Source organism: Xenopus laevis, chromosome 9_10L (genome assembly GCF_017654675.1).
Source record: "Xenopus laevis strain J_2021 chromosome 9_10L, Xenopus_laevis_v10.1, whole genome shotgun sequence".
NCBI lineage: Eukaryota > Metazoa > Chordata > Amphibia > Anura > Pipidae > Xenopus > Xenopus laevis.
The window spans coordinates 63,298,819-63,326,689 of NC_054387.1; the positions used below are offsets into that span (position 1 = coordinate 63,298,819).

At 42.1% G+C, this 27,871-nt stretch overlaps 1 protein-coding gene across 5 annotated transcripts; it reads right to left on the reverse strand.

The window, feature by feature from the left end:
• Positions 1-192: 192 nt before the first annotated feature.
• On the reverse strand, positions 193-27,871 carry plcd4.L (phospholipase C delta 4 L homeolog). Of its 5 annotated transcripts, XM_041575770.1 has the most exons (19): positions 20,919-21,019; positions 20,453-20,568; positions 15,661-15,818; positions 14,308-14,410; positions 11,535-11,589; positions 11,083-11,241; positions 9,458-9,686; positions 8,145-8,274; positions 7,644-7,875; positions 6,428-6,629; positions 6,115-6,259; positions 5,349-5,501; positions 4,118-4,273; positions 3,873-4,029; positions 3,353-3,469; positions 2,389-2,567; positions 2,150-2,285; positions 1,702-1,851; positions 193-749 (listed from the first exon to the last, which is right to left on the reverse strand). In XM_041575770.1, the coding sequence occupies exons 5-19, from the start codon at positions 11,554-11,556 to the stop codon at positions 640-642; spliced, it is 2,277 nt and encodes a 758-aa protein (XP_041431704.1). In that variant the 5' UTR covers positions 11,557-11,589; positions 14,308-14,410; positions 15,661-15,818; positions 20,453-20,568; positions 20,919-21,019; the 3' UTR covers positions 193-639.

A 27,871-nucleotide genomic window follows, 5' to 3' on the forward strand; every position in this document is an offset into this window, starting at 1 on the left:
AGCCATATTTCTTGTCCTGGTACAATGGAAGTTGCTATCCTGGACTGGTCATTTGCTCATTAGAGGTCTGCAGTGGAAATCACAACTTGTTTACTCTTAGAAAGTGAGGCCCAAGGAATTACCCTCCATTGTGAAGAGTAAAGCAAGAGTAAGTCTGCCCACGAGAGAAAAATCCATGTTCCACAAAGCACACATTTTTAAATCTATTCTTTATTGTAAGGACTGAAGCATAAGTGAACCATTGAGGGCTAGGGCCCACCTCTGTATACAAGAAGCAAAATCTATTAAACATTTGCAGCTAGGAGCTCACAAGATGGCGAAAGCAAGAAAGGTCAGATTATGGTTATTGTGGCTGGGACAGTCTCTAAGGAAGTAATTAGCTTTAATATTGCCGGAAATATAACACTGCTTGGCCTTCCAGATGCAGCAGTCACAGAGCAGCATCTGGAACAGAATAGCACCGAGAAATACAACTGTACAGTTTATACCATGTAAAAATAAATATATTTATAGTTTTATATATATATATATATATAATCCCCTTTTGCTAAGGATCGTGCAATTTACAGCAGAATAATCTGCAAAACAATAAAAGAGTCAGGCATCTAATATTCAGATCCTTTATTGGGAAGGTTCCATCTACGTGTCTTGCTCTGGCTGTGATGCATCTGTAACTCGGATGTGAACAAACAAAGAGGCAGGAGGAATCTTTGTGCCATCTCGTGAGAGGAGGTGGATATGGCGATATCCTAGGGGGGAAAGAGAAGAATAAATTGTTATTTGAGGACAGGCCTGTCCATCTGAAGGTCTGTGGGTTTACTGGGGCCATTAATATCCCTTGAAAAGCCACAGTCTTCTCAAGGCCTCCATACAACTTCACTATGACAGTTTCCATTTTACTATTATCTGGCCTTTGAACATGAATAACATAATCAGCCAGAACTGTACATCTGGCCATACACTGAAGGATCATCGTGTTTGGCCAGGAGGTGGATCACAGTAAGAACCCATGACGACCTTTTGGGCGAGAACAGTACATACATAGACTGATGTGGACCTCGATCGACAGGATATCTCAACCTTATTTATCAATATCTGACTATGCCTTGTTGAGAGCAGCTACAGTACAAAAAATCATGAAGGTATACAGGTTCCTGTTGGGAAGTGCAAGTCTGGTGTTCCTGGTGCTCAGCTACTCAGAGGAATCTATGTTACTCCATCTTTTTTTTGTGCGGCAGTGGACTATGGCTTTGAGAAGCTTTGGGGCTTGGTGAGCACCATTGTTTCATGGAAAATGTGAAATTGTGCTTAAGAAAGTTTTACTTTGCCCTGCTGTCATCATTTTGGTCTCATAGATGGCCAAAAAGCTGTAGACTCAGTTAGAAGTAGCCAGTTCTGCATCTTCTGTATGGTGAATTTGCAAAATAAGATCTCCCTCTAGTGACAATTTACCTGCTCTGCACTGCTCAAAGGGATCTCTACATCTGGAACCACCCACCTTGTTCAATGAGCTTCCCAGGTAGGACCAAGCCCCATCTTCTCACCATCATATTATATTCAGTAACTGTAGGCATGTGTAATTGGTGGCAACAATGAGGGAAGAAGGGTAAATAATGCCCTTCATGTTGTTGTACTGTGGTGTTGGTGAATTTTCATAAACTGATAGGGCTACGCACAGACTTGGCCAACGCAACCACTCACCGGATTTTATGCTCTTGAACGGGAGAGTATACTGTCCGACAAAGTCGTTTCTTGATGTTTTGTCGTAATCTTCTACCACAAACCTAACAAGCGCCAGTTCAGGAACGTGGATTTTGAAGTGCAGTGTCTCATACCACATTGGGTTAAACCCTGCGTACAGAAATGGAACAGACAGCTCAATAGGAAGATGGTTTATTTCAATGTTTGTAGGGTAGGCCAGCAGGACCAGTGGTGTAACAACAGGGGAAGCAGATTCTGCAGCTGTATGGAGAAATGTTCACATGCAGATCTGCAATCCATCCAAGATGTATGGGTAGAGAGGGGGCCCAGGAATCATTTTTATTGGGGGGGCCTGGAGATGTCATGCTCTTCCCCGGTACTGAAATTATTGATGTGCAAACATATTAAGCATTGTTACCCCAGTGCAACCCCCTGCACATGTACATACCATTATTTTCTATATATTTTGTCTCCTGCTTTGTTTGGTCAATGGGAACCCCAAATATCTCCACTCTCACCAAAGGATCCACAATGGAACCTTCTTTGCTGTTTTCAACCTTAGGCAGTTGCTGGGCACTGATAACCTGTAAAGGCATCGGATAGGTTTGTTAAGAACTTGTAGTTATTGATGCTATTAAACTACAGCTTAGCAGCCCACATCAGCCTGTGATCGAAAAGAGTACTTACTAGTATGGACAGATTGACAGGTGAGTATCCTTCCGTGCCTTGTGGTTGATCTGGATTGAACGTAGTCTCCACATGTCTCATGAATGAAGGCTTCAGCACGTAGCCACAGCGAGCGTTCTGACGGAAGAGGCCATCATTCAGATCCATCTCTACTCCGGCTGTCTGGAAGTTTAGTGCCGCTGAGAAGAACCAAGAGAGAGGGACAGTTTGTGCCCTGTTTAATTGATCTACATATTATTATCTACATATTTGCTCATAAAGCAGGCCCACCTCTCCTTATAAATGGTAATGGCATACTATATGTAGCCAAACCCTGTTCGAGTATATATTTAATAATCTATCATTTGTATTAGGTTAGGGTCAGGACCGCCATCAGAAATCACAGGGCCCCGTACAACAAAATTTCCTGGGCCCCCTGGGTTGCGCCCACCGCAAGCAGCCCCACCTACAGGTCCGCCCTCCCCACCACACAGTAAAAAAACAAAAAAAATATTGGTGGCTAGGGTTCCCACATGTTAATAAAAAATAAAAAGATATTGGTGGTCAGGGCCCCCCATAGAAAAACATTTGTGGCCAGGGCCCCCCATTAAAAAAAATTGGTGGCCATGCCCCCCCCCACATTATAAGAAAATTGGTGGCCAGGGCCCCTTAAACCTCCATGCCTTCCCGAAGTCAGCAGCTCTCAGAAAGATGGGGTGCCCGGCTAATCAAGTAAGTGTGGCGTGGCTGGGGCCCCCCTTACCCTCAGGGCCCCCTACAACTCTCCCCCCTGTCCCCCCCTGATGGCTGCCCTGGTTAGGGTTACCATGACAAAGGGGGCCCTTTCAGTCTGGGGGCCAGCAGCATCTGGACCCTTTGCTCCCGAGGCCTAGCCTTGGCAGATTTTTGCTATCATGAAATGTAATTTCTAATTTATTTGAAATTAGTATAAATTAGTTCCCTGTCTGTAAGAGGGGAAACATACTCATTTGGCACCCGACATTCCACATATCTTGGGGGTTGTAATTGGAAGAATCTGTCCTGAGTCCTGTGGGGTAAATACGCATCAGCTGCCAGGCGTTGTGCCGGACAAAATCATTCCCTAGAGGAAGCATAAGATCCATCAGCAAGGAACATTGACATTACTATATCAAGCTGAATTTGTTGCTCAAGGGGGTGGACAATTTTGGCAAGCTAGCCAACAGAAAAATCACAGATGGAGCCCAGGCAGAGCAATCAGCCATGGACCCCATCCATTTGCAGAGCAGTTCCTGGACAGCTACAGGATTGTGAGGATTGAAGTGAGGAGCCATTTAAAGATTTCTGCTAACCCATCCCCAGAACTCAATACATTTCTTTTTTACAGCCCTAATTGCAGGGCTAAAAACCTTGACTTGAGTAGTAGTTTGTGTTCTGGGTCTAGCCTGGCAGAAATTGAAAAAGAAATGTCAGGATTTTTAATTTTTCACTGTTTCTATCTAATTTAGTACAGCATAGAAACACACCTGGTTCTCGTACAAGCTTCCTAGCCTTGTACTCTGTGACTGATGACATCTCGTAAAGTATGTAGTGGGCTCTGGAATGCTGGAAGCTTACAAATGGCACACTCTTACAGTAAATGACACAGTCCGAAAGCTCCTGAGAGAGGCGTTCTTTGGACTTCTAGAGGAAGGAGAAGATAAGCAATTCACCTGGTTTATATGTTTATCTGTTTGTGTTATAGGTCAAGGAAGGGAAACTCTGGACCTACTTTTGCCCTTTTTTTATCCTCATTTCTCTCCTCTTCCACCTCAATGTTCTCTTCCTCGTCTGACACCTCACCCAATGAATCATCAGGCTGCTCCTCCAGGCTGTCTTCCAATCTACCGATTTTCTTCCCCTTTAGTAGGATCTTCCCTCGCAGTTCCTAGTAGCAACACAAGACCATACCCATTTTCAGTGAGGTTTTACCCATGATCTCAGCTTGCTTTACATTGAATTGAAGGTTAAGTGGGTGGCCTGTCACATGTAGTGTATATGAGATTCTCAGTTTATTGCTCCTGCCACAATGAGAAATAGGAGCGAGCAGAGAAGCAGCAAGATGCATCCTGCATAAGTAAGAACAACAGGGGGGTGATCTTGTTGCAGTATTAAACTGCTGATATAATGACTTATTGAATAACTTATTGAAAAAATAATAATGTAAATTGCAAAAGTACTCAGGAGGGCATTTTAAGTTTTGTGGGTGGGTGAAGTTATCTTTTAATTAATAGCAGTTAGCTCAGTTAGAGTATGTATGCCTTATTCAAACATGTCAGTTGACAATGACAATTCGCAGGGACATTGCCAATTTACTAAAAGCCATAGAACATATTTCACTAGCAAAAAAAAGCTCTGCATTAGAGACGTTTTGCTCCATTTCACCGCAAATTGATCAAAGTGTGAAAGTTTCTATTCATTACAGTTTTCACCAAAGTCTGTTTTGCCAGGTTCTGCCTGGCGAATTGATAAGATGAAGCTACATCCTCAACATTATTATGTCAGTGACATCATATCCTGTACTCCTAAAAAGTCATAAAAAAGGCAAAACGCTGGCGTTTTTTTTATATATTAATGTGGGATTATGTTTACAATTTGTTTGTTTATACTTGAAGCTCATGCTTAGGGTAGGCTCATGTCTAGGGCAATAGAGGATTTCTAATAAATACATACATATGACCTTTATGTACCCACCATATTTAAATTGATGTAAGCATAAGTATGTTGACGAAGTTTAGCTAGGAAGAAAGTAACGTTAAAGCAAATTTGCTAAAAAACCTTTGTGCTGATAGTATTTGTGCGAAAGTACACCAGCATTCATTTGCTGAGACAAAGTTTTGCATTTTTCTGAATACGTGTATTCACCATAAAATAACTTCTGGCGTAGTTGCACAAAGTATGGTGGAGCCTTCCAAGGCAAAAAATCACACGTAAGTAAATATGCCCCCATATGTGCTACTCACATCGGGAGATGGCAAACGGACAGGAATTCGACCATCTAGGGTGCTCATGACAAGTTTATTTCCCAGAATGCTTTTCAGGTGCTGAGCCATGGCGTCCTGTTGTTCCACCCCACAGTGATTCTCCAAGGACAAGATGACTGGGTAGTCAGATACCTGTGGAAAGAAAAACATAAAGTTACCCAAGTCGATACTAGTGGAGTAACATTTTCCTGTCCAGCTGCCAACTCCGTGCAGCCATTAGAATCTGACCTTGCCTGAGATTATTGTTCTGCCAGCTGCTGTTTTATTGTCTCTGCTCTCTGTGCAGCTAATGTAATATTTATTGGGAATATAAAAGTCTTTTATATCACTTTTATTCTTTTATGGCTGAGCATGAGCAATGGGTCAAGAAACTGATCTCCCAGCAGAGTAATTCAGGCTTCACTCTCCATTCCTTACATAATGAAAATTCACCCTGGCAGGTGAACACAGAGCAGTTACGGGCAGAATGGTGAACCTGGGCAGCCCCTCTATTATTGAGTGGCAGCCTAAAGAGCAATAAACTTGCAGTTTGGTATGCTCCCGCTGGTATTCCCCAGCCATTAAATCCTACCTGCTGACTGGTTGCTATTGGTTACTAGACAATTAAAAACTTTGCACCTTTTATTACATTGTCCCATTCCTGCCAAACTTCCTGTTAAACTGTAGGCTGCCATTTGCATCTGCAAGAGCGCCATAGTTCTAATCATATAATATGAACAGTAATGAGTCATAATCAGCAATTTACCCTGAAGGCATACTTGTCGATGGCTGAAATGACATCTTTGAAGAGGATTTTAGATGTGAAGGTGCGCCCGTGATACACAATGGGTTCTCCATTCGGCCCATCCCAGGTGTCCACTTCCACACAACGACAGCCTCGTTTTAGTGCCCTGGGAAAGCCAGAATAAAAGGATATATTTCAGCTCATGACATTTTGGACATTTTAGAAGAGAAATATCAAGATTGGCATCCCTATTCTAAAGACCTGCTGAGAGTTATTGGACAGGGGTCAAGACAAACGGCCCATTGCATTATTGGTGGAATAATGAGTCATGCACCTGATGTATCCCTCAATGCTACTCTGTCCTCGGATCTGGTCCTCCATCAGGTAGGTGTTGTGAGATGATGAGATGAAGTAATGGCACAATGGCTGCATCATATCCTGATAGAGCTGCTCATGAGCCACGTTGAAAATGGATCCCTCCGGGGAGCACAAGTACACGAGAAAGCCATCTATACTCATAGCGTGAAGTTTCTTTGCTAGAAATCAAGCACAAGGATCAATATCATATTTAGTTATTTGCTGTGGTGCTATAATCAGTTCAAATGCATTTGTATAATAAAAAGAAAAACAATTCTAAGCAACTTCCCAATATCCATTTAAACTTTTAATGGTTTTAAAGTTATTTGTGGATGTAACTGCAATTGTAAGCAGTATCTGTCTGTCCATTCTGCTCTCCGGTTCTGACTCATGAAACATTGTAGCAGAGATGAGTGCTTAAAGTTAACCTTAGAGGGGAGTGGAAACAAAAGAAGGTAATTCATTCTACAAATAAATATTGAACAGAGGGAATAATTTCTACCTGTTACATTACCCAGTAATGCTTTTTGGCTTAGGAAACCCTTGAGCTTGACTAAGTAATACCAACACCAGGTTGCATTGCCCTACAACCCTCCCTGGTAAGGAACACATTCTTGCTTTTATTCCCTAGGCATTTGCATTATGTATAATTAGGAAAGTACAACAACATGAAGGAGAAAGGGAGAAAATACCGCCTGATTATATAACAGTTTACAAGCAATTACATCACAATGAGGCTAAATAATTTACTACTCAATTGAAATAACAACCCACTGTTCACGGCCCTTTTGTTTCAATGCATTGATTAGCAGAGGTTGCCATGTTGGATATAGCTTTCACTTTCCAAAGGAAAAGTATAGGGTAAACATTACACAGAACAAAGGAGTCTGTGTACATTATGTAATGAAGGTATTTTCCCATCAAGGTGCTGCTTAGCAACGGAGATTTCAACTAACTGCAGGTCATCACAGGGCTACGAATGCAACTGGGGGATTTGTAATCCTGATTTAACAGTAAACCTCCATAAAACTTGCAATCTGCACTGAAAATAAAGGAACCCATGAATATAGAATCTACGGTGCTGCCTCACTAGGAATTCTGTGTCAACACCATGGTCTACTCCATTTACTGTATATTGATCTTCAATTCCCTTAAACCATAATCTTCATTTGAACACCCAAACAGCAGCTCACCAGTATCTGACGGCTCATAACGGGCAATAAGGTCCATTGCTATCTCCTCTGTGTTTTCTTCCTCTAGTTGGCCCTGCTGTAAAAAGTCCACAAACTCCAATAGGGTTAGCTTCTTTCCATCCTTGGAGAAGTCCTGAAATATCTTTAGCACCTCGTCACGCTGTGTCAGAGCTTTGTAAAACAACACAAACTCCTCTCCTTCTAAGGTTCCTGACTCTGACTTATCTGCCATCTGCAAGAAGACCAAGAAAAAGTAAGCTAGAAAGGCACATGAAAAAATTTAGGTAGAGCAGGTCAAGTTTGGTGCAATTACATAGAGGCCAAATAGATAACAGATGATTACAGTTTGGTTGGAATTTGACCAAATTTCATGAATAATCAGTACATGTATTTTTGTATTTTGATTGTATTTCTTCATCTTGAAGGTTAAAGCAATTAAAGTGCTGGCGCTAACCAAGCTAGGTTTTCTCCCACCCCATTTTGTTCCATAAATTTCTGCACCTGGAACAGACGGAAAGCATGGTGCTCACTCATGTCCACATTCATCATCTTTAGCAGATCCTGTACTTCTTTAAAGTTCATTCTTCCATCTTTGTTCTTGTCTGCCTTTTGGAACCAGTCACAGATCCACCTAGGAAAGGATGTTTAGGAAACACAGGGAATACCTAGATGTTTGTGTATGTTGTGTAAGAAGGTGTAGAAGCAGCATTTCATGTCTATGAAGATTATGGAGTCCATGTAGGGTTGGACTGGCCTTTCAGGTTACCAGGAAATATAATGGTGGGTCCCAATCTCGGTGGGCACTTTTTAACCTGTATCCTCTGGATAGCACCCTTGTCCCCTTCAAGGGGAGAGATGGATAAATGACCTTTTAAGGGTGAGGGAATAGAACAGGGCAACACAACTGTAACAAGCAGAAAAAGTAGTATTTAATGTTTCCATTTAAGTGTTGGATGAACATGGAGGTTATTTCTCTGGTGGGCGCCCCAGTCCAACACCATGTTCATTCGCTGGTCATCTATGTAACAACTGTTATTTTTCCCATGACAAACAGTGGGAAAGGTTGTTTGTTAGACAGACAGGAGCAAAATCAAGTAGATCTGAGAGAAGAAACAAGAGGATTATTCTAGTGTTATACTCAGATTTATGTTGGTTGTTATTTAAAGAAGAGCACCAATAAAGAGACTTATGAAGGACTAACAAATGATAAGATTTGGGTCTGTTTGGATTGCTTAAGGTCAACTATCCCTCATTCATAGATTATAGTGTTGGAAAATGTCTTAAATTTAGCTTTTAGTCCAATATCTACAAAACTGAACTTCTAATGGAGCACTGGGGATAGATTTATACTGTTAAGAGCTATTAGTTGCTGACCTGTTCTAATGTTTTTCAATCTTCACCAAATACAAGATGTTCTCGCCACAAATCACTGAAGCAGAAATCCATCAGGTTATGGCTTCTCTTCTCTCTTTAAAAATCAGGGTAATGTGGAACATCATGTGCCTTAATTGATCTATATGGCTTTTCTTCTTTTTTTCAAAAAATATGTGAATCAATTAGAAACCACAAATGCAGCTCTGGGCTGCCTTTTCTGTTTGTAATATTGCCCCTCTGTTATCAGAGATAAACCATAGGTGGTGGTCTAATGGACAGAGACATACAAGGGCATTTTGGCTTGTTTTTGCCCATTTCCCTATTACCTGGTTACATGCCAATTCCTACATTTGCAAAGTTATGGTACCCATATTAGGTAATTCATGTTAGATTTCCACAAGTAATGTGGGTTGATTTTTACTCAAGGGTTAAAAGGATACTGATCCATCAAGTCCTTCCGGTCCATATTTGTCACTGTCTCTATCAGTTTCTCCAGGCCTTGAATCCAGCATTGAGCCTCCTCTGGGGTATTTGCCACCAAGTCGAGGTTCGCTCGACGACCATGGAACACAATGGTAAAGCAAAGCTCAGGCTTGAACTCCTCTGCGATACTCTGCAGAACTTCTGACTGATGTCCTTCCCTCACCGTCTCAATGTCACTGATGGAAACTAACAGAGTAAGAAGGGATTAATGAGATAATGTAAGAAAAGTGGCAACAACAGAAAGAGGAGAGAGAGAAACAACAGAATAAACAGGCAGAAATAGAAAATGCACAAATGTAGAAACTGTGTAAACTTCAGAAATTCTGTCACTGAATTAATTTTCCTTGAGGTTAAAATCAGCCCAGAGATGATGATAGATAGATAGATAGATATATAGATAGATAGATAGATAGATAGATAGATAGATAGATGATAGGTCTGTAGATAGGTCCATATAGGATAAGCTCTATTAATATCAATAGGGAGGGGGTTATGGCTGCTAAACTAACTGATATGTACAGAAATCTATTAATAGACACTGGGTAGGGGAGAAGCATATCTGGCTGTTTTGCCATAGGAAACCACAGGCCTCAGGAATAAGTCAATAAGACAAATACATGAGTGCAATATTCTCCTGTCCCCTTATCCATTAACTCCTGTGGGGTCATAACAAGTGTCTTCAGACTCTCCCCTAGTTAATGACTTCATCTTTTTGCTGCAGATAGTACATTACAGGAACTGGGGAGGCTCGTGGTCAACAACCCTATCATTCTGCCTTTAACTTGAATTCACTGATGTGAGTTACCAAACTGGTTGTGTAAAATGGGCAGCTGTTAGGCATCTCATTTATTTGCACTGCTAGTGACTGCCACAAGAGAATGGATTTCTGGGAAGCTTATGATTACTATAACCCCAAGTGGCATTCCTTACCAGTTGTCTGGTCATGTACATTTGCCAAGTACAATAACAGGGCTTGCATACGCCTCAGTTAAACAGGAAGCATACATAAATATCTACATGCCCTAAAAAGTGATACTAGTGATATAGAATATAATTAAAATTTCCAACTTCCTGGGTCTTTAGAACCCAATGAAACCCTTCCTTATTTGTAAACCTAGTAAACATGCCACAGTTGGGTGAAGACATGGCTTGATTTTATTATCTCTATTTAACATACTTTCCCAATTACAGTAAATGTTATGGGAAGTAGAAAGGGTAAAAACAAACCCCCATGTGTATTAAAAGGCACTAAGTTTGCCCAGGAGCAGTAACCCATAGCAACCAATAAGATGTTTGCTTTTAAAAAGGTGACCAGTAAATTCTACCTGTTGATTGGTTGCTATGGGTTACTGCTCCTGGGCCAACTTAGTGCCTTTTATTACATTACCCCCAAAATGAGCAATATACAAAAACAAAATAAAGTGCACTGGCTTTACCTTATTTTAACATTATATAGATTTTAGGTTACTCAGAAAGAAAATGTTATTATATTATGAGTAAAGCCCTAGGCACTGACTGTGAAGACTCCACACCATACTTATTCTGCTACACTTCTCTCCCCTTCCCCCAACATGCTACTCACATGTGGATTTTGTGTTCCCAGTTTTTTTTGAGTTGTACCAGATAGTCATGCAGTCCTCCTGCAGTTTGAAATATCTCTGTTTCTTCCAGCTTCGGGATTTTACTTTTCTCATAGGGGACCCAGCCTGCATGAGCTGCAGGTTCTCATCCAGCTGTAGGCCTGGCAGGAAACAGAGTTATATCATTCAGTAGGAGAAAACCAAGTGAAGTAATAATGATATAGTGTTTTTGCTTTTCTATATATAGTATATAAAGAATTTATTGATGTACACAAATGCAACGTGGTTCTGTCTCTCATACATATGTATACAAGCAAGATAAGGAGGCTTTTGCTTCAATAAGACAGGGAAGAAAACCAAACTTATAAACAAATAAACTTTGAATTTACTTTCCTATTGTGTATGAAATTGGCCACAGTGCCCTCTTGTGCATTAACGTGGCTAAGGTACTTACGGGCAGAGCATGGAGATGTCATGGTGCTGTTTGATGCCCTCACTTGTGATGGCACCTGCAGAAGAAGAATTGGAAAGTCATTGTTGGACAAATTGCCGCCTAATACAGCACATGAAGAGTCTTGTTCCCTGGCTGCAGTTGTCAGTGTTGCTCATTAACCTAAACTCCTATGAATAATAGATAAGTAACAACTAAATATTATCCTGCTCTCGGCAGCAGTAAGCGAATGTAGTTGGCTGCCTGTCATACTATTTGTTTTTTTCACAAAATGACTTGGAACAATCATAAATATACACTTGAATTTGACAGTATCAGTAGTCCAAAATACATGCAGCTGTCTAGAGAGCAAGGATTCCCAAAATGTGTGGCTGGTCCCATAGAGAGGCACAAAGCAGTAGTGGTGGTGGAGGCAACGTAAAGGTAATTTAAAGGGATACTGTCATCGGAAAACATGTTTTTTTCAAAACGCTTCAGTTAATAGTGCTACTCCAGCAGAATTTTGCACTGAAATCCATTTCTCAAAAGAGCAAACAGATTTTCTTATATTCAATTTTGAAATCTGACATGAGGCTAGACATTTTGTCAATTTCCCAGCTGCCCCCAGTCATGTGACTTGTGCCTGCACTTTAGGAGAGAAATGCTTTCTGGCAGGCTGCTGTTTTTCCTTCTCAATGTAACTAAATATGTCTCAGTGGGACATGGGTTTTTACTATTGAGTATTGTTCTTAGATCTACCAGGCAGCTGTTATCTTGTGTTAGGGAACTGCTATCTGGTTACCTTCCCATTGTTCTTTTGTTTGGCTGCTGGGGGGAAAAAGAGAGGGGTGATATCACTCCAACTTGCAGTACAGCAGTAAAGAGTGATTGAAGTTTATCAGAGCACAAGTCACATGACAATATGTCTAGCCCCATGTCAGATTTCAAAATTGAATATAAAAAAATCTGTTTGCTCTTTTGAGAAATGTATTTCAGTGCAGAATTCTGCTGGAGCAGCACTATTAACTGATTCATTTTGAAAAAATTTTTTTTTCCCATGACAGTATCCCTTTAAGTTTCATAGTCTAGGTCCATGATCCCCAACATGTTGCTCACCAACCCCTTGGATGTTGCAGCCAGTGGTCTCAAAGCAGGTGCTTATTTTCTTTAGTTTCTGGCTTGGAGGCAAGTTTTGGGTGCATAAAAACCAGCCTCCTGTCGGCTGCCACATAAAGGGCTACCAAATAGCCAGTCACAGCCCTTATGTGGCATCCCCAGGAACTTTTCTTATGCTTGTGTGAGTATAACAGAGTGAGGTGGGTTTAACAGAGTCGGTACCATAGGCAGAGGTGGGTGTTGGAGTCAGTACCATAGGCCGAGGTGAGTGTGAAAGAGTCAGTACTTTAGGTAAAGGTAGGTGTAGAAGAGTGAGTATCATAGGCAGAGGTGGGTGTGGGAGAGTGAGCACCATAGACAGAGGTGGGTGTAGAAGAGTGAGTACCATATGCAGAGGTGGGTGTAGGAGAGTGAGTACCAGAGACAGAGGTGGGTGTAGGAGAGTGAGTACCATAGACAGAGTTGGGTGTAGGAGTGTGAGTACCATATGCTGAGGTGGGTGTAGTAGAGTGTGTACCATATGCAGAGTTGGGTGTAGGAGCGTGAGTACCATAGACAGAGGTGGGTGTAAGAGAGTGAGTACCATATGCAGAGGTGGGTGTAGGAGAGTGAGTACCAAGGACAGAGGTGGGTGTAGGAGAGTGAGTACCATAGACAAAAATGGGTGTAAGAGAGTGAGTACCATATGCAGAGGTGGGTGTAGGAGAGTGAGTACCATGGACAGAGGTGGGTGTAGGAGAGTGAGTACCATATGCAGAGTTGGGTGTAGGAGAGTGAGTACCATATGCAGAGTTGGGTGTAGGAGAGTGAGTACCATATGTAGAGGTGGGTGTGGGAGAGTGAGTACCATAGGCAGAGGTCGGTGTGAAAGAGTCAGTACCATAGACAGAGGTGGGTGTAAGAGAGTGAGTACCATATGAAGAGTTAGGTGTAGGAGAGTGAGTACCTTAGGCAGAGGTGGGTGTGGCAGAGTGAGTACTATAGGCAGAGGTGGGTGTGGGAGAGTGAGTACTATATGCTGAGGTGGGTGTAGGAGCATGAGTACCATATGCTGAGGTGGGTGTAGGAGAGTGAGTACCATATGCTGAGGTGGGTGTAGGAGAGTGAGTACCTTAGGCAGAGGTGGGTGTGGGAGAGTGAGTACTATAGGCAGAGGTGGGTGTGGGAGAGTGAGTACCATAGGCAGAGGTGGGTGTGGGAGAGTGAGTACCATAGGCAGAGGTCGGTGTGAAAGAGTCAGTACCATAGACAGAGGTGGGTGTAAGAGAGTGAGTACCATATGAAGAGTTAGGTGTAGGAGAGTGAGTACCTTAGGCAGAGGTGGGTGTGGGAGAGTGAGTACTATAGGCAGAGGTGGGTGTGGGAGAGTGAGTACTATATGCTGAGGTGGGTGTAGGAGCATGAGTACCATATGCTGAGGTGGGTGTAGGAGAGTGAGTACCATATGCTGAGGTGGGTGTAGGAGAGTGAGTACCTTAGGCAGAGGTGGGTGTGGGAGAGTGAGTACTATAGGCAGAGGTGGGTGTGGAAGAGTGAGTACTATAAGCAGAGGTGGGTGTGGGAGAGTGAGTACCATAGGCAGAGGTGAGTGTGAAAGAGTCAGTACCTTAGGAAGAGGTGGGTGTGGGAGAGTGAATACCATATGCAGAGTTGGGTGTAGGAACGAGAGTAAGAGTAGTACCTTAGCAGATATGCAAACAGTGGATGTTCATCCTGCAGCCCCCAGATGTTGTTGAGCTATAATTGTCAGTATAGTAAGCAGCTTGTTTATGTAGGTTTTAAATCTACAAACAAGTAGAGACCAATGAGTTGTGCATTTTTGCTTTATATGTCAACACAGACTATTTGCCTCCTGCCCAACCACCACCAACTACAATCCTGTTGTGCTTCTTTTCCCCAGTCCTCTCTTTCTTACCAGATGTTTAGGTCTAAACCACATTTTGAAATTAGTTGTCATGGCTGTCTTCTCACTAAACATGCCCCACCCCCTTCCATATAATCATTCTGTTTGAAAATGTCACATGGTATAACAGTAACGACAAAGCACACCAAGCAGATCATTTCATATCCCTCACTGGCCAGCTTAGTATAGCGAAATGAAATGAATAAATACAAAGAATCTAGACAGATTCTATCTGGGGGTATGTAAGTCTAGTAAATGACTTACATGCCCATAATTCTGTTTGAATGTGTCACATTGTATAACTAAACTGGGTAGTGGGAATGATAGAGGAAAGATAAAGAGACATAAGAGAAGAGGACCAGGGCAATATCTATGTTGGCATGCTTTTATAGTGTCTCTCTATACAGGCTATGACTAAAGACAAGGGGGCTGTTCCTTCTGAATTGTGCTTGACACAAGGGAATGCCTAGTCTTGCAAATATTTTTGGTATACATCTTTACAGATCTAGAGCATTATATTGCCTGCCTTCTTGACAAGCCATACCTTAGAAATAATCAATCAAAGCCCATAGGCTGCTAAGCCATGCACCCTTCTGGTCTCTTGTCAGGAGATTATCACATTACATGTGGTAGATACATAAGGAGAATAGTAAGCCAGCAAACAATGGGAGACTATGGAAGACTGACATTAATAGGTGAGTGATGAAACCCTTAAGAAAGGGTAGAGAAGACAAAGCAAGAGGAAGATAAGTCACCCAGTATATAGTAATCACTTAGAATAAGGGCTCAATCACACTTACATTTGAGAAGGTTGAAGATTGCTCTACCATACAGATGGAGCCAACATTATTTGTACATCACACAACACACATGGCATGTACAGTGAAGCACAATTGTGCAGCATTAATTTCAATGGACAAAATGGGGTGCTAATATCCTATCTCAGAAGAGTCTAGAGATGTCTAGGTAGAATTTGCCCCATCTGTAGGAAAGAAAATCTTTGTACATTGGGGTTCTTTGAATCACAAGTAACCAGGAGCTATTGTATGATGCACAGGTTGGCCCACATTCAGGTCTATTAGTGTTGAGCCTTATTGCTTATCACTTTCTACAGCAAACACAAGAGCTGACCTGCACAGAAAGGGGAGCTGGCTGCCTCCCAAGTCTCAGGATTCCACCCAGATCACATGTCTGCCTCTTTAATAACTCAGGGTGTTAATGAGTTTTCTGCATCAATTCCATCTTTGTGTGCCATTTAATTAGGATAGGTCCTGGCATAGAGCAGTTTCCTAGGGAGAAGAAGAAAATACTATTGTTAGTGACTGTTACTGGCGCAGCCGTGAATCTGCAATGTTTTATACATGAAGTTTCCCAAACAAAGTGAATGTAGGGAATCACTGACTCCTGCGCTCATTGTGCTGCTATCTGGTTACACCGTAACACAGTAAGGGTTGCTGGAAAAAAGACATTGCATTGGCCATAGCGTTGTGTGATGCCAAGATCTTAATGAATACAAACAGAGTGGTGTATTTTGGAGTGGTCTTTCCTCACCCCAAGGTCTGAATGAATTATTCCTATAAGGGCTAGTCCACAGGGGGAGATAGCGACGCGTTTGCGGTCGCGGCGACAAAGCGCCGCGACAGTCGCCGCGACCGGCGCAGGCGACAGTTTTGTATGGGCGCCTATGTAAAAACGCCTGTGCTAACCACACGAGGCGATTCGCTTTTCAACAGTCGCCTGAAAAAGCCTGGCGAGGCATTTTCAGGCGACTGTTGAAAAGCGCATCGCCTCGTGTGGTTAGCACAGGCGTTTTTACATAGGCGCCCATACAAAACTGTCGCCTGCGCCGGTCGTGGCGACTGTCACGGCGCTTTGTCGCCGCGACCGCAAACGCGTCGCTATCTCCCCGTGTGGAATAGCCCTAAACATTGGGGCAGATTCTGAATAATAAGGGGAATCAAAGCTTTAAATAAACAAACATTAAATATATAACAATAAAACAGGACCTTCATATAATGACTGCAATATATCCCCACCCACAACCTCTAATTCATATAATCACTGCACCCATTCCCCACCCACACCCCCTTCATCTTATACTTACTACACCCAAACTCCACCCACAGCCCCTTCACATCAATATTGCACATCTACCCCTACCCACATCCTTTCTTTCATATAGTAACTGCATATAACACACCTACAGTATCTCCATCTTATGATGACTGTACATATACCCCTACCCACAGCCCTTCCTTCATATAATCATTGCACATATACCCAAGCCCACATCCCTTCTTTCATATAATCACTGCACACACATCACCCCCCAGTCTTTTTAATGTAATCACTGTATATACACCCGCAGTCCCTCTTTGATATAGTCACTGCATATATATCTACCTTCCTTCATAAAATTACTACACACACTATGCCCCCATAGTGCACAGTTCTAGTGTGTATATATATATATATATATATATATATATATATATATATATATATATATATATATATATATATATATATATATATATATATATATATATATATATACTGTATATATATATTTATATATATATTCTAAGCCAAAAGGATTTATAGTGATAATAAAGTCGTTTTACAGAATTATTCTCTTTTGTCCAACACATTTAGTGAATATGCATATTATATTTAGCACACAAGATGGGGAGTTGGGGCTTCGAGTCATGACATTGCCGTTCCAGTGGCGTAATGAAGAAGCACAAAAAAAAACAGAGCACTTGCAGAATGCACTGCAGCAATAATCTAATCACGGAATGAGGCCTTTCAGAATGAAGCAAGAGATGCTGTCAAGCTTTTAATAATAATAATGCTGAGTGCAGTGAGAGCCATATATCTGGGCAGCTGAGTACACTGTGCAGTAAATGTCTCTGATGTCATAGTGCTTTGCTAAGAAGATTAGCTGCCAGACTGGTCTCCAGCACTCCTGGCCTCAGCAGACTACAGCAGTGTTGTATTCAATCTGAATTGCTAATGTTGTTAATAACTGCAACTCCCGGCAGCCTCTGACACCCACAGGGAAGGGCTGCCTTTGTAATGAGGACATAATTAGATACTACCTTCAAGATTGTCTTGACCAACTGTATTCTACTGATTGCCAGGGATCCATCACATGTAACTCTCAGTCCTAATAACGAAATTAGGTAACTCTCTGAAGAGTTACAATGTGCCATTGTGATTGGATTAGTGGAAGAGTTTATATGCTGAGGACTTCCCATACCAGTCGGTTGAACTGAGGAAGCTCTCAGATGAGTAGTGAAACATCTTCAATGATTACTTAGCAAGTCCAGTTGTTTTAGAATTACTTATACTAGATATGCTGTACCTTGACTTGGATGAATGAAAATCTTCACAGTCAATTCAGGTGAAGGTATTTTCTTAGCATCTCTTTGGTGTTACTCTCTCCTGACACTTTCACTCTCCTGAAACTTATTCACGTGCCTTTCTCTCTCTTAGCAATTACACTTGTGCTATTGTGCTGTACCATCTCCACACATTCCTATACTCACTTGGCTTCCTTACTGGCACTCACAGTACTTACTGACATTCACTCATTGCCTTATTCTATGCTTGTTCTTATGCTCTTAATCACATGCCTTTCTCTCTCCAGAACTTGTTTATGGGCCTTTCTCTCTATTTACACTCACTCATGTGCCTTGAATGCTCTCCTGACACATGTGCCTTACGCTCTCTCCTGACACCTGCTTATGTGCTTTAAGCCTTATGATCTCCTGAAACTCACCCATGTTGTGCCTTATGCCACTGGGGCACCATATCCCACTGGTGAATTTTCTTACTATTTACACACTGGTCACAGGTTATTTGGTAAGGCATTAAGGCAATATGGTGAAAAATTATGCAGTAATCTCCCATAGAAATAGGCTAGGTGGCACTTTTAAAGTAAAAGTTAGAAGTATCAAGTTATTTAATACTTTAATGTTAATGCCAGCTTAGAGGGAAATATATTTTCAGATGAACATACTGTAACTACCAAAATAAAAAAAGGTACAAACTATATTAAAAACATGCTTATATTCCCATTTTTTAGGGGTGGTCATGTTAAAAAATACTGGACAGACTGGCTGAGAGAGTCCTTAGAGACTATAAAAGAACAAGGATGGTTGTGGACGTTTAGCCAGGGGTATAGAAGAAGATGCCCAATTGGGAGATGTATGATGTCTGTAGTGCCAAAGGGGATGTTGATATGGAAGGTGCTTTACTATACCCAGGGGCGTAACTACAGAGGAAGCAGACCCTGTGGCTGCAGGGGGGCCCAGGAGGTACAGGGGGCCCCATGAGGCTCTCATTGATGAGCAATTTGAATATATATTGGTAAAACAGGACAAACACTGGATATGTTGGGGGCCCTAAAATTAATTTGCTGTGGGGTCCAGCAACATCTAGTTATGCCACTGACTATACCCATGTAGCCATTTACAAAAATGTACTTCATAATGCAGTAAAGAATTTAAATACCAGGTGCACCATGCAAAGAAAGAAAACCTATGGCTTTCCTGCCAGTGGCATAACTAGAACTTCTGGACCAGCTAGCACTGCTGTTTCTATTCCAAGATGCCGATCTAAGCCCTCAAAAACGTCACCACTTTTAATATGCTTTCTTCCACTTCTCCCCCACAAGCAACATAATGTACACTTACTGCCAAAATCTGCACCAGTCCAATATGTTTAATTATAGCATATAGTTGCTGCAGAGCACATGGGTCAGCTTTAGTACTAATAGTACTATCTTTAGTACTAACATACCTCACACATCAGATATGGCACCCTTTTGTAAATACCCCCCCCCATTTCACTGTTACTTGCCAAGCAAGCAATTTGCATGATAATTCAGCTAGTTGGACAGACTGATCTAGACTACTATCACACAGATGCACCACGTCCCTAGAGTCTCATTTAATCAAAAGCCACCACCCACTATGGTTGTCTTCTATAGATATCTATTCCATGGATATGTTTTAGACCTTGAATTGTCTGCTGTCAGACAATAGATGAACAACAATGGGGGATTTAATTGTGAACATATATAGAACCTAGCTACAAGTGTTCCTATCTTTAAACTGTCATACTGTCTGTTAATTGTTTTGGACATACAGTAGGATCCTGTGCTTTTATAAAGGGAAATAACAACACTCTCTTAGTTTCAGTCTAAACCCATGATACATACAGTATCCTTATCAGTGTGTAATTTATATCTCTCTACTGATCTATACTCAGTCGCCTTCCTTTCTGTCCTATAGGACTTCTACCTAGACTTCTGGAAAATTATTCTGAATCAAGATACAAGTAGGAGAGGCTGCCCTGAAATAACAGGCTGCAGGGTGGGTGTGACACTCTGCACGGAAGGACTGATACAGAGAACCAGGCATGCAATCCAGGGGACAAACACAGTGAAGGATAAATGCTCTGGGTAGATATTAAGTCATTTAAGCAATTAAAATGTGCAAGAGACAAAAGAGACAAACATATATATATATATATATATATATATATATATATATATATATATATATATATATATATATATATATATATATAATGGCTCAAAAGAAGCTAGCACACACAGGACTTATGGAGAAAAAAAGGTTTTTATTTTAACAGAAAAAAACTAACATTTTGGCTAGGGACCTAGCCAAAACGTTAGTTTTTCCTGTTAAAATAAAAACCTTTTTTTCTCCATAAGTCCTGTGTGCGCTAGCTTATTTTGAGCCATTGTAAATACTAATACATAGCTCTGCACCCAGGCACCTTACGTTTTGTACCGGCATTTCTATATATATATATATATATATATATATATATATACATGAATGGCTTCTGGTTTTTTTTCAGACAGCAGAAAATTGAGAAGCAGAAAGAGTACCTGAGTGCCTGAGTGCAGCGCCGCTGGATAGTAATAAATTAGAATATAAAGAGGTTTGGGCAGCCTTTGGCTCTCCAGATGCTTTACATCAAATCCCAGTTGCAGTTCAGTACAGTCTAGAGAGATGTAGAGTAAAAAGTGAATGCCCCAGCACAAACAATCTCAACTCACATGAGCATCTAACCCTCTTATGTATTAATCTCCCCCTGGGGCTGTACAGAAATCTCTTCCTTATCCCCCAGTAACCCAGTTACCGCAGCCAGACACCCTCCCTGCCAGAATCAAGAATATGTGCATGGGACCCAATCCCTAAAAATACACGGGTAGGCAGGGCTGAGAGTAACCAGAGACACAAGCCATACGGACTAAGGGGGACACAGAGTAGGGAGGATAAAGTTTAGCATGTGGATATTCAGCAGAGAGTGCTGCACTGCACAAACTGTTAAATGAGCAATAGGTACCCTACCTGCCCCAGAAGCATCCTCTGTCTCCTGGCCAAGGAGCAGCTCAGTATTCCAGCCCTGATCCTCTCCAGCTGCCTCCTGTCAGAGTGTGTGGCTGGGGCCAGAGGCATCATTATTATCTGTTACATCCAAGCCCTACCCCTTCCTTGGCTGCACTCTTAAAGACGCACTCTCCTGGCGGTGTGGATGTCACCCTCCCTATCTATCATGCAGACAGTCTGTCTATAGATGGGCTGATCTCACTGGCTGATGGCACTATGTGGCATATTCATCAATGGGTGAATCAACAGTTCACCAGAGAATGCCTATTCTTTTTGCTTATACAGAATTTTTAGAGTTGACCAACTATGGCAATATGTCGCCTCTTCCTTTGATAAATATGGTAAGAAATAAACAGACTCATTCCAACGATCAATGGCTGCAGCAGAAAATTAATTACTGTAAATTGGTTCCTGACCATACAGACATTCACTGCCCTATTTATAAATAGGGCAAAAATAGGATATATTTGACAAAACGTCTCTATTTAAGATTGGCATATCTGTTTAAACCATTTTGGATCATTCCTGCTAAATTAATAAAGAACTTAACCAGATTTCTTATTTAAAGAATAAGTTTAAATTGTTAGCTGCAAAGCTGGCAGAATCCACCAACAACATGCCCGGAAGTCACAAACAGTAGTTTAGGATATCTCCCCAGATCACCCTGACCACACCCTGTTATGCTTCTGATCTTATGCTCCTGTGACGTGATGATAAATAATGACATCAGTATACACTTTATATAGGGAATAATGTATAGCCTACAATCAATTATAAGGATATTTTAAGTAAATGAAGATTTCTGTCACCATAGAAAGGTTCAAAGCTGCAGGCTGAATTATACAAGTAACTCTGAGTATCACTCATGTATTATAAGGCATAATGTATTCCCTACAGTACATTATAAGGATATTAGAAGTCACCGAGGAGTTCTGTGACCATATAAAGGCTCTGAGTATCACCTTGCTTTGTTTTTGTGGACTGTAAGGCGATAATAATTTCCAATAGGAAAGTGTACTGCCATAGAGGCCAATATAAGAGCTCTAAAGGGGACCCATCACCCAGAATAATGATTGAAAATCTTATTTTATCACATTAGTCAGGCAAAATGAACTTTAATTACACTATATAAATTATCTGAATCTTGTTTCCTGCAGTCAGTGGGGTAACTACCCGGGGAGCAGGGGGTGCGATTGGGCCAGGGCCCGCTCCCCCTCAGGGCCCCCTGGCAGCTCGCTCGCCACTGACTCCAGCAGAATTGCGGGCAGAAAAAAAGCATACGGAGAGGGGCGGGGGCCCGGCTGCACGTCCTGCACTAGGGCCCGCCCCCCTCTAGTTACATTACTGCCTGCAGTCTGGGAATTCATAATTATAGCAAGCAGGCAGGAGCCATTTTGTGGACAGTATTATTAAGGCAAGCCTTGCATCATCTCAGAATCTTGTTTGTGCACCAGAATGGGGGACCTGATGTCCATCACCATGCACTGGTTACACAATTAAATGGTGAAGAGAGCTGGGGAATGTGGGGAGAGCAGTGACATCTAGGAAGTGCTGAATGGAAAGTGAAAGTAATTGTCTGCCCTGCCTCTATGCCGAAGGCATAGAGGAGGGCAGGTAATATTTGATTGACAGCTGAGATTTTTTAATGAGTATACAACAGCTATGAATGCTTTAATAAACATTTTTTAACTGGATTTCACGTTTAATTTGAAAAGGAATTTTATTATACAGCTTTTTGTGTCTGGGTGACAGGTCCACTTTTTGTCAAGTTGTATCTTGTGTTACACAGAACTGAGAAATTATTTTATATCAAAAGCATACAATTTGGTGTAATCGAGTCTATTTGCTCCATATTTGATTGACTATAATGTGTCTTAATGTAATAGGGACCTTGGATGGTAAGCTCCACTGGGGAAATAAATGATATATAATGTCTGTAAAGTGCTGCAGAATATGTTGGCACTAAATAAATAAATAAATAAATAAATAAATAAAAGCAATAATAGAAAATGACAATTTCTGATCTTGAAAATCTCTAATCTCTAATCAAGAAGAATAAGTGATTGTATTATAAATAAATGATACCAACAATCATTATCACTAATACAAACTGGATTTACACTGGGGGGTTCCTGGATTTCCCATTCCATTAGTGCATTACAGCGTAACTGCAGATTTGTCAAAGCACTTGCCCCTAACGTAATTGCAGCACCAGCCGCATGAATAATTCAAATTGCAGACATAAACATACAACTCAGAAGGACAAGCACATTCATAGATATGGGAATATTAAGATTTGGACATCATGTTCCAAAACTCTGCCAAAAGAACATGACGGCTAGTATAGAGTTACACAGAGACAAGAAATGTAGAATATACAGTAGGTTTAAGTAGAGCTGGGCTGTAAAACTACAGCATCACCTAACTCTTCAGTTTGGCCCTTAGATGCCTATATTGAAAATATGGCCCTGCATGCACTTTAGGCACTGGCGTAGCTTGGGAAATATTCCTTAAATAAGAATTACAAAAAAGCCACCTGTTACTAATGTTACTGTAATTAATATTGTGGCTGTTTTTAAGTAACCTGTTAATGAATACAAATAATTTCACATTAGCTATTAGCAGTCTTGGTATTGACGCAAGCCGAAAAATTATTCTAGAGTAGAACCCATTGTACATCTGCCAACGCTGTTCCAGGAGGATTTTCTGTTTTGTACTTGAGGGTGGGGGGTGCTCAGCGTGCCTAAAAGCATGCTCTTCCAAAAAACACCATTATTTAGGATCAATGTGACTTCTCTGCCAACTCTCATGTATTGACAACATATTTTAAAGCAGATGTAAAGCCAAAATTGTATTTTTGTCTAATGAAAGAAAATGTTATTCTACTTTCAGACATATCAGCTGGCTTCTGCTACATTGTTTCAAAAACTCAGAGAATAGAAAGGGACAGATAAATAAAAGTTTTCCATAGCAATTACATTTGCACTTGCAATGGCAATTTATTGAATGTACATTGGAACTTTATGTCCCTTCAGCCTTGCTTCTTTATATAGACGTACTTGCTGAAACAAGACCAGGCCACATACTGTATGTACCAAAGTATCTTTGGCAAAGGGCTGATGGTCTAATGAAATTTTGGCAGCTAACACTTAGTCACACACTGTAGTAGGGAACAACTTGTTTAATAAACATCACATCCACATCAAGTTTAGCCCACTAAAGGGACCCCAATAAGACAAAACTGGCTCCTCCAGCGACCGCTAATGCTATAGTAACCAAATTGCTGTCTATTAGATTTACTGTGCAGGCTGCATCTATCTTTAGCACTGAGAGTTGTTTGTGAATCTCTTAATGTGTTATCAGAGTGCTCACAAGACTTGGTTCCTTCTCTTATGGGATATTTAACGTTGCAATGAGATCATACAGGTGTGGGCAGGGCCGCCATCAGGGGGTCACAGGGGGGACAGTTCTCCCGGGCCCGGAGGATTTTAAGCTGTGAGGGGGGCCCGGTCGAGCCGCACTTCACTGATTGCCGGGCCCCTTCACGTAGAGAAACCGGGCCCGGCGAAACTTTCATTGGTGTCAGCGGCTATTCCTATTGGCTGCGTCCCGTGCGTACACATGACGTCAGTACGCACGGGCGCAACGCTATTTAAACCGCCGGCACCCTGCCGCCTGCAGACAGAAGAGTGAAGACGCGGTTGGCGAAGGACAGTCTTCCGGGTGACGGCGATGATGCGGAAGACCCCGCCGGATGCAGGAGGAGACAGCGCAGATGAAGAAGACCGCACAGAAGAAGAAGTCACCATGTGAGGGTGTGTAAGAGAGACCCCCCAGTTACAGGTAAGTGCCACTGACCACCAATGCCTGCCCCTGTTCACCAATGCGACCCCCTGAACCCCCACGCAGGCCCATGAACCACCAATGCAGGCCCCTGAACCCCACGCAGGGCCACGGGCCCCTGAACCACCAATGCAGGGTCACAGGGCCCCTGAACCACCAATGCAGGGTTGCAGGGCCCCTGAACCACCAATGCAGGGCCCCTGAACCCCATCCAGGGCTGTGGGCCCCTGAATCACCAATGCAGGGCCCCTGAGCCACCAACGCAGGGCCACTGAACCTCATGCAGGGCCGCAGGCCCCTGAGCCACCAATGCAGAGCCCCATAGCCACCAATGCAGGGCCCCTGAACCCCATCCAGCGCTGTGGGCCCCTGAACCACCAATGCAGGGCCCCTGAACCCCATGCAGGGCCCCTGAACCCCATGCAGGGCTGTGGGCTCCTGAACCACCAATGCAGGGCCCCTGAACCCCATGCAGGGCCGCAGGCCCCTGAGCCACCAATGCAGAGCCCCTGAGCCACTAATGCAGGGCCCCTGAACCCCTTGCAGGGCTTTGGACCCTTGAACCACCAATGCAGGGCCCCTGAACCCCCAATGCGGGCACCTAACCCATTCTGGGGGATACCAAAGAGCTACATTGGTGGCCAGGGGTCACAAAAAAACACTGGTGGCAGGGCCCCTCAGCAAGTCACTGACCACCAATGATTGCCCCTGACCCTCCATGCAGCCCCCTGGCTTGCAGAAGGGTTTGGCCACCAGTGTTTTTTTTTTTTGTGACCCCGGCCACCAATGTAGCTTTTCGACATCCGCCTGAATGGAGTGTTTTTATATATAATTTTAGTAGGCCGCCAGTTTTTTTTTTTCTTGGGCCCTGCCTGGTTTTCTTAACTAGCCACAAATGTCCATGAGACCTTTGTACTGGTGGGGGCGTGGTTGGGGGCGTGGTTAGGGGAGGCGTGGCGAGGGGGGCCCAGAAAATGTTGTTGTGTGGGGCCCCGTGATTTCTGATGGCGGCCCTGGGTGTGGGACCTGTTATTCAGAATGCTTGGAACCTGGGGTATTCCTGATAACAGATCTTTCCGTAATTTGGATCTTCATACCTTAAGGCTATTAAAAAATAATTTAAACATTAAGTAAACCCAAGAAGCTGGTTTTGCTTCCAATAAGGATTAGTTATATCTTGTGATCAAGTATGAGGTACTGTTATTATTACAGAGAAAAAGGAAATCATTTTTAGAAATTTGGATTATTTGATTATAATGGAGTCTATGGGAGACAGCCTTTCTGTAATTCAGAGCTTTCTGGATAGTGGGTTTCCAGATAATGGATCCCACACCTGTATTTTTAAAACCATTGTGGTTTGAGTTAGGCTATACAGGTCAGGGATAATGGATAACGTATCCCCTGCTGTAAATTATATGGACACAAAAATTAGATTTAAGGCATGTTCACTGTTGTTTTAGCACTTTAAGAAAGGAGTTGGGTTGGGCCGATACGTCAGTCTTTAGCTTTAAAATAAAAAATGTTTTTCAACCTTAAGTCCCGAGAGTGCGGATCCTTTTGGAGTGATTGTATATATATTTATCTACTGTATATCCCTGTCTTTATTTAATACTTGACAGCCCGGTTTATCATCTTGATTGCATGTAAAATAATTCCAGATTATGGGGAGTAGGAATCTGTGGTTTGATTTCATTAGTATAAAAGCCTGACCAGGGCAGATTAATCAGGTCAGGGAAGGAACAAACAAACCGGCTGCTAATGGAATGAGACAGGAATTTTATTTAATCTGGAGGTTGGTTAGATGAAAGGTGACCTGGCTTAACTGGAGGGGATCGTGACAAACAAGACTTGATTTATATTAATGTCTAGTATCATACAAAAATAATGGGTGAGTGAGTCAGATAAATTATCGAGGCAAGCTTATTTAAAGGGACAGTGTCTTAGTGCAACACAAGTTTGTTGCCATGAAAAACATAGCTAATTGGTTAATCAGTACCCTGATTTTACATTTTACTGGATTTCCCCATTTTAAAAATTAAAATGGGGGTTCTACTGTATTGCTAAATGGTGCAGTTAAAGCGCAGTTCGGTTATAAAGATTATGACCACCTCCTTAGGGGGTCATGTATGTGTGCACAATGCAAAAAAGACTTGATCATTCTACCCTTTATGAATCGCTGCAGGTCTCTGTGATGTGTTTTTGGGTGCAGAGACCAGCTGCTTTCCCCACAAAGACAGCACTGACTGCATTAGTGGGTGGCACGTAGGTATCCCAAACTTGCATGTCAAGAAGTCAGTGGCAGATGTTCCTAAAGATGTCTCTTGACATTGTGATCCATGCTGGTTTTCATCTGATAAATAAAGCTACAAAAAAGATAGGAAAACCAAAGAAACGAAAGAAAAGTAGTGATGATGATGATAATTAGCATCAATCAGCAAAAAAAAGTAAAAATAAGAGGGATGAGCAAAACCCCCGACCTTTGTACGACGCCGGCGGAAAGAAACGTCTCCAAGAGAACGACGATGAAGAAACACAGGGTACCATGAAAAGAATGAGGCCAGAAAATGAGGGGAATATAGAGAAGACCCCCATTACCCAACCTGAAGCAGGTATCATTGGGAAGAAACGTTGCCGAGATTCAGATGATGACACAACAGAATAAAGTGAAAAAGATGAAGTCTGAACAAACCAACGAACAAGCAGGTCAGTTGTTGGGGGCAGAAAGGGATGAGTAGATTTAAAGGGTCCCCTATCTCATTATTCTGATCCTGACTAAGGAAGAAGGGGAAAGAGTAGTATAGTGTATGATAAAAATGTCAATGACTTTTCTTGGTTTCCCCTACAAGAGAATATAGATTTATTTTCCACCAGCACTTAGGAAGCGGGAGCTATGGCAAGGTAAGTGTTAACATTCATGGAAATGGGGTTTTCTTATTTAACAAACCCATGAAATCTCCTTATTTACCTCCTCATGCCGCACACGATGCCCCTGATCCTGTAACCCGCACCTCTATCTTCTCCATATTGCCTTCTTTAGGTGATGTTGGCCAAGGACACAGTCAGATCCCAGT

Excerpts from the sequence above, each read along its gene's own strand:
- plcd4.L (XM_041575769.1), bottom strand. The coding sequence starts at position 11,556 with ATGACATCTCCATGCTCTGCCC. Across the intron at positions 5,502-6,114 it reads TCGACAAGTATGCCTTCAGG|GTATCTGACTACCCAGTCAT; the intron begins GTAAATTGCTGA and ends TTCTTTCCACAG. Across the intron at positions 3,470-3,872 it reads GAAGCTTGTACGAGAACCAG|GGAATGATTTTGTCCGGCAC; the intron begins GTGTGTTTCTAT and ends TGCTTCCTCTAG.